The sequence below is a fragment of the Orbicella faveolata genome, unplaced genomic scaffold (assembly GCF_042242905.1).
Source record: "Orbicella faveolata isolate gen_17 unplaced genomic scaffold, um_ofav_v1 contig_4, whole genome shotgun sequence".
NCBI classification, from domain to species: Eukaryota; Metazoa; Cnidaria; class Anthozoa; order Scleractinia; family Merulinidae; genus Orbicella; species Orbicella faveolata.
Genome location: NW_028301569.1, coordinates 4426900 through 4442851, shown reverse-complemented (window position 1 = coordinate 4442851; position 15952 = coordinate 4426900). Strand labels below are relative to the sequence as shown.

The 15952-nt window shown below is 38.1% G+C and overlaps 2 protein-coding genes across 2 annotated transcripts in view; both read right to left on the bottom strand.

Annotated features, from left to right (window-relative positions):
* LOC110044309 (vascular endothelial growth factor receptor 1-like) overlaps positions 1–15952 on the bottom strand; it is a 108353-nt gene continuing 92401 nt past the window's right edge. Inside the window, exons 23-28 of the mRNA XM_089276421.1 lie at positions 8740–8859; positions 8221–8297; positions 7362–7402; positions 3406–3502; positions 3045–3141; positions 1–2727 (exon numbers count right to left, since the gene is read on the bottom strand). Coding sequence (XP_089132547.1) covers positions 2578–2727; positions 3045–3141; positions 3406–3502; positions 7362–7402; positions 8221–8297; positions 8740–8859 — 582 coding nt within the window. The 3' untranslated portion in view covers positions 1–2577. The remainder of the gene's footprint in view (positions 2728–3044; positions 3142–3405; positions 3503–7361; positions 7403–8220; positions 8298–8739; positions 8860–15952) is intronic.
* On the bottom strand, positions 12291–13133 carry LOC149101101 (uncharacterized). The gene has a single exon (XM_089276150.1). The coding sequence runs from the start codon at positions 13131–13133 to the stop codon at positions 12549–12551; it is 585 nt and encodes a 194-aa protein (XP_089132276.1). The 3' UTR covers positions 12291–12548.

Below are 15952 nucleotides of genomic sequence, written 5' to 3'. Positions count from 1 at the left end.
TTAGCTTTTAGTTTTACGTTTTTATTCAAGCTGTTATATAGAGTGTTTAACAAGAATCAAATAGTACTTAAGGATAGTTGTGCAGTTCAAGACACCTCTACAGATTCTAGTGCCCCTCGACTATGAGGTTATTTCGGCTAGCCAGCACCCCCATCATGCTTGCTTTCAAATATCACTGGTGAATTCTTCTTCCAATTGGACTCTGGGGTGAAATGAAATTTTGTTGTTGTTGTTGCTGTTAGTAAGTAAATCCCTCTCACGTGGTTAAGTTATTACGTGCACTGTCAACAAGTGTTTTTCTTCTGCACATTAAAATCCGTTACTAAAATAGCTATTCTAGCTTAAATAACACTCTATAAAGAGGTGTTCCTCTGTTTAAGAAAAAGCAGTTAATATAAATCGTTATCGAATTACAGCAAAATGGTTAATAGGTCTTAATATCAGAAACAAAGCACTTTAATGTGCAACAAACGAGTAATAGCATACTCATATCAATAAGAACTTGTCGATTGAACAAGGCAGATACGGATAGTATCATTAAATAACAACCTGAAAATACTGTACTAACTGCTGTACTAAATCTTTTCTTCAGTAATCGTGAATTGTGTTGACCAGAGAAATATATTCTTACTTGTTGCTGGTATATTGAGTGAGTTTTACTAAAACCTCAAGTTATATAACAACCTATAAAAACTATATGAAATATCTTCCTTGTTCTGACTTAATCAGGTAATAACGAAAATTGAACTGCAAACCGCAGCTAATATTATTCTGATATATCAACGAGGTGTTGTTAAAACAGCAAGTTGCTTTATAAAAACTCTGCGAACTAGTTATGAAATATTTTTTCTTGTTCTAACTTGATCTGTTAATGAATTTTAACTCGTATTTACTAAAGCAAGCTGCAGTTAATATTACTACCGACATATCAACGAAGTGCCACTAAAACAGCGAGTTGCTTTATAAAAACTCTACAAACTATTTATGAAATATTATCCTTGTTCTGACTTGACCAGTTATTGAAAATTAACTCGTATTTACTAAAGCAAACTACAGTCAATATTACTACTGACATATCAACGAAGTTCCACTAAAACAGCGAGTTGCTTTATAAAATCTCTACAAAGTATTTATGAAATATCCTTGTTCTGACTTGATCAGTTATTGAAATTTTAACTCGTATTTACTAAAGCAAACTGCAGTTAATATTACTACTGACATATCAACGAAGTGTTACTAAAACAGCGAGTTGCTTTATAAAAACTCTGCAAACTATTTATGAAATATTTTCCTTGTTCTGACTTGATCAGTTACGAAATTTAACTCGTATTTACTAAAGCAAGCTGCAGTTAATATTACTACTGACATATCAACGAAGTGTCACTAAAACAGCGAGTTGCTTTATAAAAACTCTGCAAACTATTTATGAAATATCATCCTTGTTCTGACTCGATCAGTTAATGAAATTTAACTCGTATTTACTAAAGCAAACTGCAGTTAACATTGCTACTGACATATCAACGAAGTGTCATTAAAACAGTGAGATGCTTTATAAAAACTCACCAAACCATTTATGAAACACTTTCCTTGTTCTGACTTGATCAGTTATGGAATTTTAACTCGTATCTACTAAAGCAAACCAACGTAATTGCACCTAAATCAACTATACGGTAAACAAGCAATCTGGCGTTGTAACAAAAAAAATAGATTCAATAAGTAAGTCCAGTGATGATGGATACCAATGGTAAAATAGCACCAAAGGCAGTTTATTATAAACTTATTATTAACTTGAAACGTTCACATGTTACAACGTTTACATGTTTAACTTTTTACGTAAATAGTTAAATAGGTAAATGTCGCCAAGTTTTTTTCCGTGCATACATCGGCACAGAGTTAAATAAACAGTCAGCCCTTTTACAAGAGTCTATCTCATACTGTTCTAAATTGATCAAATTAATGAACTGATCAGAGAATTCTTCAGAGAAAAAAAGTTACTGTAACGAATATCTTTTGTAAAAACTTGCCATTATTTCAAAGGTAATGGGGGCTGTTTACTTCCACAAAGGCCGTTTACGACTATTACTTAGTTACTTCGTTTTGTTCATGTAGCATTTAAAGGGAAAGTTCGCATATTATTCTGACTAACTAGAGCTGCTTCATTTCCAAACAAACTGAAATCATTGCAAATTTCGTCTCATTTTCGGTGCAGAAATTTGTACCACTCAATAACCACAAAACAAAACAAAAAAGCAAAAAGGTTTAAAGAAATTACAGAACTAAGTAGCTCCAAAACAAAGAACAATTTTACAAAGTCTGCTTCAGATTTGTTTGACTACTATCCAGTAACATTTGTAACAAATATTTTCTTTACTGCTTAAAAGAAAAATGCCAGATTTAAAATTAATCTTTCACAAAAAGCTTACAAATTAAATCATTATATCTTACTTGGTGACGGTTTACCAAGGTAACAGTTTGGTAAATTAAAATACTATTTCACCCTGGACAAAACACGCACTACACTGTATTGCTGTGCTTAAAATCATAACAGCAACCATTATGTCATATATTTATTTTCATTTAACGAACACTTGACCACTTTCCCAATTTCTTTCCAGTGGTGCTCGTCTTGACTTGCTCAGTTGCTGGTTCATCTTGAGCTCCAACATCTTCAACCTTGGAATATTGCACGCTGTCATATTTCCCCATGTTAAGCAGTTCCGTGTATGTCTGAAAGGAGTAGTAATACGAAATTAGTATTACAAAGAGTTTAAAACAGTAACTATTAACCCAGAATAACCAGGATGGGAAATAGTGATTAAAAAGGTCTCTGGATAGGGTGCGGCATGTTTGCAGTAGGTAAATTCTTGCCTTCAAATACGATAGACAGACAGAGAGGCAGACAATCGAACTTTTAGCTTTTTCGATTTGTTTTTTTTAGTTAGAGAATACAGCTGCGTAATTCTATAATTATAATCGTCATGGTCTTCAAACAAGTCCATGGAATTCTGTTAACCTCGATTATTAATTGTCGCATCACTACAAACCTCCTCACGAAGGTATGTATCCATTCTCTTTCGTAGGTTTTCAAAAGGAGGACGGAATTCAGGGTTTAAATTCCAGCACCTTGTCATTACATCATACCTAAAAATATACACGTTAAAATTTGTAAACATTACAAGTCTTATTTAATACATGTTTTAATAAATTAATTTTCAAGCAGCATTTGCCACGTCAAAAGAAAATCAGCTTTGAGTTATTTCTGCCACATAACAGTATAATCAAAACCAGTCAGATTCTCAGATATCACAGAAAAGTTCTAATTACGCATTTAACATTTGCAACGCACTTTAATGTAACTTACGGTAAAAATTGTAAAAAAAATGTAAACGTTGTAAATAAACTTACAACTGGTCGTCAATGTGGTCAGGTTTTGGCATTTGATATCCATCCAGGACTGCTTGAACCACTCTGCCTTCTGACCATCCTGGGTATGGAATTCCTCCTGTTAAGGAATACAGGAGTGTTGTAACTTTGTTACAAGTTGGTTTAAAGAAAAAAACCTCTTTCGCATTAGATCAATCTATCCATCAATGTAATAATGATAATAACTATAATAATGATGATTGAACGATAAAAAATTGCGATAAAACATTTCGTAAAAGCATATTAAAAGTTTATTGACGACGTTTCGACGTTTTGCTAACGTCATTATCAAGTCAAAGAGTAAATGATAAAAAATGTTTAAATACTAAAAATACAATAGGTTATGGAATGTTCTCAGTTTAAACAAAGAGTTTTGCACGATTGAAATCAGTCTGCGTGTTGAGACAAGGATTGCGCTCCTTGATGCAAAGCATCTCATAGACAAGACAATCAAATTTTCCTTAGCACTTTTTTAGAATGCAGAATTGGCTTTCTTTGAACAGGCTTGTATCAAGCCCAGAGAAGTCAAGCCTCCAATCGTAAATCAACAATGCGTTGTTTACTCTTTTACATGTGATCTGTGTGATTCAGATAATGTCGGCTTTACAGCTCGAAATCTCCACCAACGTATTGTTGAACATAAAAACTCGGCGATCAGTAAACACTTTTCCATGGGGATATAAGCCCCCTCAAAGAAAGCAAATTCCGCATTCTAAGAAAGTGCCAAGGAAAATTTGATCGTCTGGTCTACGAGATGCTTTTCACCAAGGAGCGCAATCCTAGTCCCAACACGCAGACTGATCCCATTTGTGCAAAGCGCTCTATTTAAAAGACATTTCATCACCTATTGTATTTTTAGTATTCAAACATTTTTATTCATTTACTCTGACTTGATAATGACGTTAGGAAAACGTTCAAACGTCGTCAATAAACTTTTAATATGCTTTTACGAAATATTTTGTCGCAATTTTTTATCGTTAGATGTTTTAAAAAACACTTCTCTTTAATAATGATGATAATGATAATAATAAGTAATAGTAATTGGACCGCGTCGAGCACAATTCAGGGAGTAATCGCTCGAACAATTTTAAAATCAGACGAGCGTGAAGCGCGAAGCTGATTTGAAATTACGAGCACGATTACTCCCTGAATTGTACTACACGAGGTCCAATTACTATTTGATCGTATCTATAACAAATTTCGGAGTTAAAAATGTCTCATGAGAACTTCTTTTGAGCGAAAACGTCTGTAGCGCTTTTCATAAGTTTTGAAAACTGTCGGAAACATTGCAAAGGAAGCCATTAAAGCGCACATAATTGACGTGCGAAATACGTGGGTATCCAATTACAGAAAGTTTAAATTGGACACCCGTAATTGGACACCCATGTGATCGCGCGCTGATTACGCGTCAAATAGGCGTACAGAGAACAATCATGATTGAGAATTTTGTTATAGATACGATTATAATATTAATTTTTTATTTTAGTCTTTAGCTTTTTATAAATGAAGATAAGTTATTACATACTTAAACGTTAAGCTAGGCATGAACGACAGATTAGTTCCTTTTTCACTTTTACCGAATCTCAGTACAGACCCTCTTCTCGCAATCAAACGAACAAAAACTGAATTTTCGGAGGAACAGTCTTCTCCTTTGTTATCTATCGTTAGTGCATCAAGGTGCTTAGGAAATCTCGAGGGTTTTAATGCAGCACAAGAAAGACACAAAGTCTAACGAAGTAAAGCGACCTTTTTTCAAAGGAAAAATGAAAAATACTACTACTACTACTACTACTAATAATAATCATATCTATAACAAAATTCTCGATTGTGATTGGTTCTCCGCGCGCCTATTTGTCATGTAATTAGCGTGCGATGACGCGGGTGTCCAATTACAGGTATCCAATTTGTACTTTTTGTAATTGGATACCTGTAATTGGACACCCATGTTATTCGTAGGTCAATTACGCGCGCTTTAATGGCTTCTTTTGCACTGTTTTCTACAGTTTTCAAGGCTTATGAAAAGCGCTACAGAGGTTTTCGCTCAAACGAAGTTCTCAAAAGACATTTTTTTCTCCCGAAATTTTTTATAGATACGATTAATTAGTAATTGGACCTTGTTTCGAACAATTTAGGGAGTAATCGTGCTCGTAATTTCAAATTGGCTTTGAGCTTCACGCTCGTCTGATTTTCAAATTACTCACGCGATTACTCCGTTAATAATACTGCTACCATAAATATTCGCTTCTGATTGGTTGGAGGCGGACCAATCTATCCCAAATTGTATCGATAGCTGAACAATGAAATTTTAATTGTATCGGTCCCATTTGAGCAATGGAGTCGGACAAAACTTCCACGTTTTCCGTCTCAGAGAAACAAAAAGCTTCTTGTGAAGAAGCAGCAGTAGGTAAAAACACCAAAAATACGATTTCATGCGAGTTTTGTCGGTAAAAAAACGCTTTCACCGTTTCGACGCGCACTTGCTTTCCTGTAGGTCATTTATCAAAAAGTCGCTCACGCGTTCAGGGTTTTGACAGCTCGCAAGCCAGTAAAATTCAACTTCATAATGCAAACTTGGGACATGCTCGTCTTTGTGGCTCTTTTGCGAAAGAAATTATTTTACGGACAACTTCGGCGAAAAGTGTCGAGAAAACAAAATTGCAAAACTATAATATTTAATCAAAGCGTGGCTTCATTTTAGCAATCCTCTATAACGAAAAGACGCATTTACGGTTACCGTATTATTAAAAGGAAATCGATCTTTGTCCTCGAAACAATAAGGGAAAATTGTACTTGTGAACACATCGGACTTTTGTCTAATTTCCACTTGTGGCTGCGGCAGCCACTTGTGGAAATTACTAAAAAGTCCGATTTGTTCACGCGTACAATAAATCCCTTATTGTTTCTCGAACAAATCGATTTCCTATACGAATTGTACTCCACTCGGTCCAATTACTATTACTAACAGTAATAATAATAATAATAATAATAATAATAATAATAATATGAGTAACGACGTTTCGGTGTCATCCTGGCACCATTTTCAAGTTAAAAAATATTTGTGCGAAAAGTAAACTAATTTATACCAATGGTAGAGGTGCGAAATTGAATAAATTAAGATTAAGATAGCTGTTCAATGTTCATGTTCCTTTAAAATCGGTAAATCGGTGTTCCTCAATGCGCTTGTAAAGATGACGGCTAGAGTAATAAACTTGATCACAAACTACAGCCGGTGTTCAGAAGCCGTAAAATTGGCGATGATCTCAAAGTACAAGAGCCAAAACCACCTTTGATCAATCAACAGTGCGTTGTTTATAACTATATATGTGATCTGTGTGATGCAGAATACGTCGGTTACACTAGCCGTCATCTTTACAAGCGCATTGAGGAACACCGATTTACCGCCATCGGAAAACACCTTCAAAATGAACACCGAGTTGATACAGTTGGTGACCTGACTAACAACTTTAAGATCCTAAAGAAATGTCAGGGAAAGTTCGATTGCTTGATCCACGAAATGTTGTGGATTCACAAGAAGAAACCGAGCCTTAACACACAGTCAGACTCCATTCGCGCAAAAGTATTTGTTTAGGCTTTGAACAGACACTGAACTCATTACCAGTGTTTGACACCTCATTGAAAGGAACATGAACATTGAACAGCTATCTTAATCTTAATTTATTCAATTTCGCACCTCTACCATTGGTATAAATTAGTTTACTTTTCGCACAAATATTTTTTAACTTGAAAATGGTGCCAGGATGACACCGAAACGTCGTTGCTCAGTTTTTTCGCTAATCTTTATTGTTAACTGTATTTCCAAATTTAATCTTATAAGAATAATAATATGAGTAATAATAATAATAACAATAACAATAGTTTTTGTTCTGCTTTGTTTTGTTTTTCATTGCTGTCATTACTCATCAAATGTTGAAACTTACCGATGGTGAAGATCTCATACAAGACAATTCCATAAGACCACCTGTAAATTAGTAAAATAGATCACAGTTGGGTTAAACTAATGTACTATTTTCAAGGAAAAACTATAAGGCATGCAATAGAAAGATAATTATTACTTTAAATATCATTAAAGATCAGGTGAGAGAGGATACTAGAATTCTACAGATCGAAGAACAAAATGCCAAAAATTATTACAAAATCATGGTTTTCTTTTCTCCTCCTCTTTCCAAATTCTGCAGGATTTATTGCGTTCATAGGAAACCACATGATGACACGCCTAGTCGACTAATTTGAAATTTGGCCATGAGTCTTTTTACAACTGAATAATAATTAATTTTAATGCTTATTGTATTGGTAGTTGACTATCTCATCTAGTATGTCTGTCAAATCCTTGAGAACCGAGCCAGAATGTGTTGCAACAATGACCAGCAAAAAAAAGCAGTATTTCTGAAAGTAGCCACTTGTTTTAGCTTTCCTTTTGACAAAAACAATGAGATTAATAACACTGTTACATTAGGCAATTCTTCGCACAACTTGTCTGACTAATAATTCTTGTTCCGATACAAGTTGTACGAAAAATTGCTTAACAGTGTATAATTCCCAAAATGAACATGTCTCTCAAAGTCTTTGTTGCAAAAACCCCTGGACAAAGTAGAATCAAGTTCTAGTTTTTGCCACATTGTTCAATATATTCAGTAAATGTAAAACTAGGCAATGTCTTGTGCAACTTGTTTTGCAACGGCGCCACAAAACTTCAAGATAATTAAGTTACAAGAAAAATGGCTTTGTTTAACAGAGCCTTAACTGAGGTACAACCGAAAGAATTTGTATTGTACATACACATCACTCTGGGTTGAGAGCTCGGCAAAACTTCCTGAGAGAATTTCGGGTGCCGTCCATTTGATTGGTATACAGCCCTGTAAATACAAACAGTGTAAAGCTTGTAAGTTGACACTGGAATGTTTCATTTGAATTTTGTTTAGCTAAATGAACATTTAAAAAATCAAGGTGGATCTGAAGACCCTGAAACACTTTCTTTAAAATTGGCAAAAAGAATTGTGAGTACTCGAAGCTAAATTTAAGCATGTTTTGAATGGCCTGTAGTATTGCTATGTAAACTTTTGCATCAGGAAAAGGAATATAACTTACATGAACTATTAATAACTTGTTTAATAATGATTGAGACTTTGGTTGATGTCAAAATTATACTGTCAAGTAAAAAGAGTGATAGTATTGATTCAATAAAGAAAATGCCGAAAAACCTTGGAAACAGTTTTGAGCCACCCTGAGTGATTCCCTTGCGGCCAGTATTGGTGTGTTAATTTTGTCTTGGGTGAGTAAAATTGTAAAGTGAGATACCTTTTTAGCATTGCCATGGCCATACTTGAAATTTTGATAAGCCAGACCAAAGTCGGTAACTTTGCAAACAAAGTTGTCATCAAGAAGAACATTACGAGCTGCCAAGTCTCGATGGATTATCTACAAAAAGACATGATTTTACAGCTTGAATATGATAACACTTTTCAAAAAGTACCACTTAGTTGTCATTCTGGAAGGAAAAACATAAATTTGACACAAAGCCAACACCCTTTCCTAGTTTTTTGAAACCAGGGGCCTTCCATTTTGACGATTGCAAATAAGTCAGTGCTATAATGCAATCCAAGGATAGGAGAGGATTCAAACTCTAAACAAAATGTAAAAGCTACAATTATTTGTTAAAAATTGATTGCAGGCGCTTAACAACACTAGGCCTTACAATGTGGGAGCAATAACAAAGTAGTATTTTCACTCCCAAAGTAGATATCATCGAGAGCAGGTTACTGAGTTGGGCTCCAGATTGAGCAGTCGGGAATCGAGGCCGAACTGGAAACATTCAGTAGTGTATTTGAGCAATGCACTTTACTCTCGTAGTGCCTCTCTCACTCAGGTCTACAAAATGGGTACCAGCAAATTTAAGAGTAATTGCCACTAAAAATCAAAGAAATCGTGGCCACGGTCGAAAAATTGATTTCGCTCATACTTTGCCAGTTTGAACGCCTAGGTAAGCAACTGAAGGAAATCAAGTTAGTTTTTTGAAATATCCAATATAACGGCAGAAATTCACGAAAAACGGTCATCGTACCGAAAGCTCACATTTTTACTTCGCGATAATTCGAAATTTTACACTTTTCATCTCCTTGCTACACAGACGTTTACATCGCTGTGAAATGTTCTCAACTTTAAATGTATACACTGATTCTTCCTTAATCAAGATATGGTGATTATTTTCATTTCCTGTGTTTTCTAAGCGAACTGAGCCCCGATTAAGTAGACATACTTTTCTAATTAAAACAGAACTCAAAAGTTATGCAAATTCAGTGAGGAAAAACACTGACCGGTAATGCTTCAAATCGTCTGATATTCTACAAAAGAAGTTCAGTCAATGAAGTTTAGGTTTACAGTTTCACTTTTTTGGGATCTGCTAGCAATTTTGCATGAACGCCACTCAAACTTCGAGAAAATAGTAATTCATCCCCTTTGAAATTTGCAATGTAACGCAACACGCCAAACTGAGGCCCCATTAGGGGAGAGGGTCTGAATATCCCGTACCCCATTAATTATTGTCCCAAATATCCCTTATCCCATTAATTCACTCAGTCAAAAAAGAAAACTTTGACGTTCGATATCCCACTATCTCTTTTCTAAATATCCCGTATCCCTATAATTTTTCCCCGAAATATCCCGTATCCCTGTATTTTTTTTCGCAAATATCCCGTATCCCTAAAACCCCTAATGGGGCCTCCAAACTAGGTAAAAATCTTTTGTTCGCTTGAGACAGCACAATCAAAGCAGATTAATGTTTTCAATGTTTGAAACGGTTTAAAAATAGTATTTAACTTAGAAATTGCCTGTAATAGCAAAAAGACATAGGTAGAACCAAACTTAATAACACCCTAACTCTCCCTGCTTTGTGTCACGCGTGATATACTTCGCTGATGCTACAAACCAAACACGTGTAAAACCGTTGGCTCAAATAATGTCAGTTCCTGTCTGAAAAGAATCTGTTATGATGTAGGAGAATTTCTTTTATTTGTAGAGCATTGACCAGTTTACCTGCTCAAAAAAAAAAGGGGAGTAAATTTAAAAGGCGGCATTAATCATACAAATGCGAACGATGAAAATTAATTCTATTATCGATTTAATAAAAGCCTTGCGCCCTCGCTACCAATAGCCTGAAAGAAGCAGCTGTTCCCACGAAAATAAACAACGCACTTATTTCGGAAGAATCAGATTATGTTGCTGAGGACGTCCACAGACACAATAAATAAACGATGTCGTGTTTGTTTTTCAATATTGCGGCGCGAACGAGCATAGCACTTCCTCAACTTCCACTATCTTTCTCACACAGCGAAATTAAACAACGGTATCAAAAACCATAAAAAGTCCTGTATTACCGGAAGTGACGGAGTGTTTGAAGCGTTCAAATTCTTTTCCCACCAGTTGCTCTAAGATTTCCTTTGCACTTAAATAACTCCTCCCAGAAGCAATTCAAATCTTCAGTTACAAGGATACTCGGGACGACTAAAACGCACTGTTCGGTTTTCTCAAATAACAACGCTTACTAGGGCTTTACGGTGCATTCCACGGTGCTAGAGCGCAGTGAGTACGAGACGGACTGGGCAGATGCGTTAAATCTGTAGAAGATAATGGAGCTTTTTAAAATTATGTGATATTCAGCTATCAACGCTTTCCTTTGAAGCTTCGTCCAGTACATGCTTTGCATTCAGCACCATTGATCGGGGTGGGAAAAGAGACGTCAGTATCAGTTTCATGATCAACTTGCAGGGCGAGAAAGGAAGAGAAAAGAGTTGAATTGCATTGACAACGCTGGGGTGGGGGTGAGAAAAAAACTTACTCCTGATGTAAATTGTCTTTTTGCAAACCAAGGTTGGTTTTCATTGCTATTTAGCACTGAAGCATGATGGATATTTCTTTTTGTAGCCAATAGTATGTTGTTATATCTTTAGCCTATAATATGTTTTACACTTATGAAAAAGTTAGTGCTACCTACACTTTATCACGTAGTCGTATGGATCATTTTGTACCATCTACTACTTCCTCATTGAGTTTACGAGCCTTGTCTTCGACCCTGGTCTAGCAAACTTTTCAGTTCAAATAAGTTAACATGCAAGAAATAATTCGAAAACATATCCTGTAAGTTGTTGGATGTAGCAACAAGGTGGCCAAACGTAATTAAGCAAATGTTGTGCGCAACAATGGTGCAATTCTTGAGCGCTTCAATTTTTTTTCCTTGCTTCTAGTCCAGTTCTGGCCCTTTTTCTGTCACGAAACGTCGGGGGAGAGCCGAGAGAGAGGGACCCCCTCTCTCGACGTTGCGTGACATGGAGAGGGCCAGAACGTGGCTACCTTGCTTCTGGCTAGTCTCTGAGGGTGTGAGCGTTAAAAACATGGAAATTATTTATTTATTACTCCTAAAGTATTTGCTTACCTCGACATCTTTCTTGATGAAAACTTTTAACACAAGGACTCACGTGTTGCTTTTTATCTGGTCAGAATGATTTTAAAGTTCAAGTCGAAGAGTGCGAGTCATGGACCGGAATATGGGCTGTTATCATTGGGGAGAGTTTCTGGTTCCCTGTTCATCAAAGACTTTTTCACGGACCTCAACCCACAGGGAAGAACTGCTCTGAATCCTCCAGTAAATTCATGGACTTGAATGAATTTATTCCAATTTGCCGTGTGGGTAATTTCCACAGATCCTTGAGTGACATGACACAACTTCTGGCCTGTACCTAATCAGGAGCCGGTCATGGGCCGGGCTCGTGACCTAATCAATGAGATTGTCGATTTCAAAAAGCTCCTCGGTTTCTCAAAACGCATACTGTTACATTTTCATGACACCGACACCATTTTGGGTCTCAATTCCGACCAGGTTGTTTATTGTCATTGGTTAAACAATAACTCAACACTTGCACAACTATGCATAATGGTCAGCGGTATTCTCATATATAACATCCCCTCCTTTACATCACAATCACAGAAACAAATGAGAAGAATAAAATAAAATAAAGTAAAATAAGATAAAGGAACAATCAACTCAACATTAATCAATCAGTGCCTATCATTGTTCATGTTCCAAGAACTGTCCTTTGCTCCAGAACAACTTGTTACAGGTCTAGTCTGATTGGTTTTTTGACTAGTCTTCCTGTTCGAGTTGTATACAAGGGCGGGTCTTTAGCTTCCACTATGTCTGATGAAGGTGGCACATCACCGGCTGGGATTTCCTCAGCAGCTGAGGGATTTAAGTGGTATTCCTGTGGTGAGTGCTTCGTTTGTGGGCTTGCTGGGAATGTGGGTGCCGCATTTGGTTTGTCTGGCTCAGGTTCTGTCTGCTGAACGATGTTTCCATGACGTTTCCGATATCCCATATGAGACTTTGTTGGGTCCTTCCTCAGAGCCACTCGATTACACCTGATTCTTTGGCCGCCTACCTCTACTACACGTGATCTAGGCAAGACATGTTTCTGCACTACTGTCGCCGCTCTCCATTCCTTTGACCCTAGCTCCGGTTTTACTCTGACGTGATCACCCGATTTGAGTGGTGGTAGCTCTTTGGTGCGCTGGCGGTCATGGTAGTACTTTTGCTTATCTTTGCCACGTTTCATTCTTGCCTTTATCTTCTGGATGTTGTGTGTTTCAGGCTCCAATAGACCACGTGCTATTGGTAGTGTTGTTCGTAGCCTGCGTCCCATAGAGAGCTGTGATGGGGACAGGTCAATTCCTGGAAGCGGGGACGCCCTTTATTCTAGGAGTGCTTTTCTCTTGTCTCTGTTCTTTCTCCATAGAGACTTCACTGGTTTAACTGCGGCTTCCGCCCCTCCATTCGCCTTGGGATGTTTTGGGCGTACTAGAACACGTTCAAAGCTGTAACTTTTGGCAAAGGTCTCATATGCTTTGCTTGTGTACTGGCTGCCGCAGTCAGTGACTAGTTTTGCTGGGATGCCATGTCGACTGAAATGTTCTTTTAGGACTTCAATGGTCTCCTGGGACGTGAGATCCTTCAGTTTTGTCACCTCAATAAACTTAGAGTAATAATCAACTAGCAACAGGTAATGTTTACCTTCAAAGGCAAATATATCTGAAGCGGCCACTTCCCAAGGCAGGTCTAGGACAGGGCTTGGTATCAAAGGCTCTTTCTGCTGTGCAGGGGCATAGTCATGGCACGTGGTACAGTCCTTGACTTTGTTTTCTATCTGTGCACTCATGCCGGGCCAGTAAAGGGCTCCCCTGGCTCTTTGCTTACACTTTACGATTCCCAGGTGTGTTCCATGTATTATCTCTAGCATGGCTGGCCTCATCGACGGGGGTACTACGATTCTCATTCCTCGGTAGATTACTCCATCTAGTACTGTAAGCTCATCACGTGTGTCCCAGTATTGGCGGATGCTGTGTGGGACTTGTTGCTTTGTTTCTGGCCAACCGGCTTGAATCATAGCATACAGCTCATGGAGCTCATTTGCTGTGTTTTGTTGGAGTTCTGCATACTTCGGTTCAGAAATCGAGATTCTTTTCAACATGTTTACTTGCATCTCTTCTTCTTCCAGTGGTGCCTCATTTAGACTTGCTCGGCTGAGGGTGCCTACGAGGACTTGCTTCTTGCCTGGAAGATATTCCACTTTTAGATCATAGCCACCCACTTTCAGCATCATTGCCTGCAATATTAATGGTGCTGTTGCAATGGATTTGCACAGTATCATTTCTGGGGGTTTGTGGTCAGTCTGGACCAAAGTTGTTTTTCCCAGAATTTACTCCCTGAATTTCTGAGTACTGAACATCATTACCAGCATTTCCTTCTCTATTGGCGCCCAATTGCGCTCTGATGCTCGAAGTTTACGGGATGCATAGGCTATCGGTCTTCCCTCCTGCAGTAGGACAGCACCCACTGCGCTCTTGCTGGCGTCACATTGTATGGTCACATCTTTTCTGACATCATAGTAGGCTAACACTGGAGCTTCACAGCACATATCCTTAAGCTTCCGAAACGCAGCTGCTTGTGGCTTGTCCCAGTGGAAAAGTACATCCTTTCTGGTTAGATCCCGCAGTGGTGTTTCGACTTCTGCTAGCATTGGGAGAAATTTGGCCAGATACTGAATAGATCCAAGAAACCGACGCACATCTTCTTTCGTTTCAGGAGGTGGCATATCCTTCATAGCTGTTACTTTTTCTGGATCTGGTTTGAGGCCTTCTGCTGAGATAATGTGGCCCACATATTGAACTTTCTGTTTTCGTACACTGACCTTCTCAAAGTTCAGCTTAAGCTTGTAGGTTCTGGCACGGTTGAGAACTGCCTCAAGGACTGAATCATGGTGGGCGATGTCACGTCCAGCGATGAGTATGTCATCCATGATGGCGTATTCGTGATCAATATCCTCCAACATTTCATCCATGGCCCTCTGGTATAGCTCTGGAGCTGATTTGTGTCGGTATCTGTATCTGTCTATTGGGGTGTTCATCGTTGTCAGTAGACTGGACTCGTAGTCTAGTTTTATCTGGAGATACCCACTTTTAGCAACAAGGACTGTGAACACTTTTGCCTCCGGTATCTTGGCTGCAATTTCTTCTACAGTAGGGATTGGGTAATGCTCCCGTTTCACTGCTTTATTGAGATCACCTGGCTCAAGGCAGATCCTGATCTTCTTACCTCGACTTGAAACTACCATAGAGTTAACCCAGTCAGTGGGCTGTGAAACTTTGGCTAGGTGTCCTTCCTTTTCCACTTCCTTAAGTTTGGCAATGATCTTGGGAAGGAGTGCTGCAGGTTGTCTGCGAGGCCCATGTACCAGTGGTGTTGCTTTGGGGTCAATCTTGATAGAGTAAGTTCCAGGCATGGCTCCGGATGCACTTTGTAGATCTGGGTACTGGTCAAATAGCTCCTTTAGGTTTGGATCTACATGTGCCTGTAACTTATGTACCCGCTGAACCAAGTTGAGTCCTTGACAAAATTTGCCTGACAATATTGGCTTCTGCTTACTATCTATGACATGGAAGTTCACATTTAACTCCCTGTCCTTGAATCTTATGAGAAGAGTGACGTAACCTTTGGGTGTGATTCGGTGTTGGCTGTATGACACCAGGGTCTTCTTGGTTTGTTTGATCTGGGCACTGGGTGCTACACTGGGTGCTTGAGCTGAGTAGTGTTAATTACACTTGCATAGGCACCACTGTCAAGTTGACAATGCAGGGTACTGTTGCCCACTTCTACAACTTCCCACCATTCGTCATTTTCACAAGTTTTCTGCTTGTCACTGATGCCATTCATTACTAGGCTTGCTACATGTAGTAGCTGTACATCACTGTCAGGACCATCCTCATCGCTAGAAAAGTCTTCTCCAGGATGGACCATTTCATGCAGTAAGTTTACATTGCTTTTCTTGCTTCTGCACACTTGGGCAAAATGTCCAATTTTTCTGCACTTGTTGCATGATTCATTTCTGGCTGGGCATTTTTCCTGTGGCTTGTGGGCATTGTATCCACACCTATCACATTTTTAAACTTGTTTATGTTTCTTCTT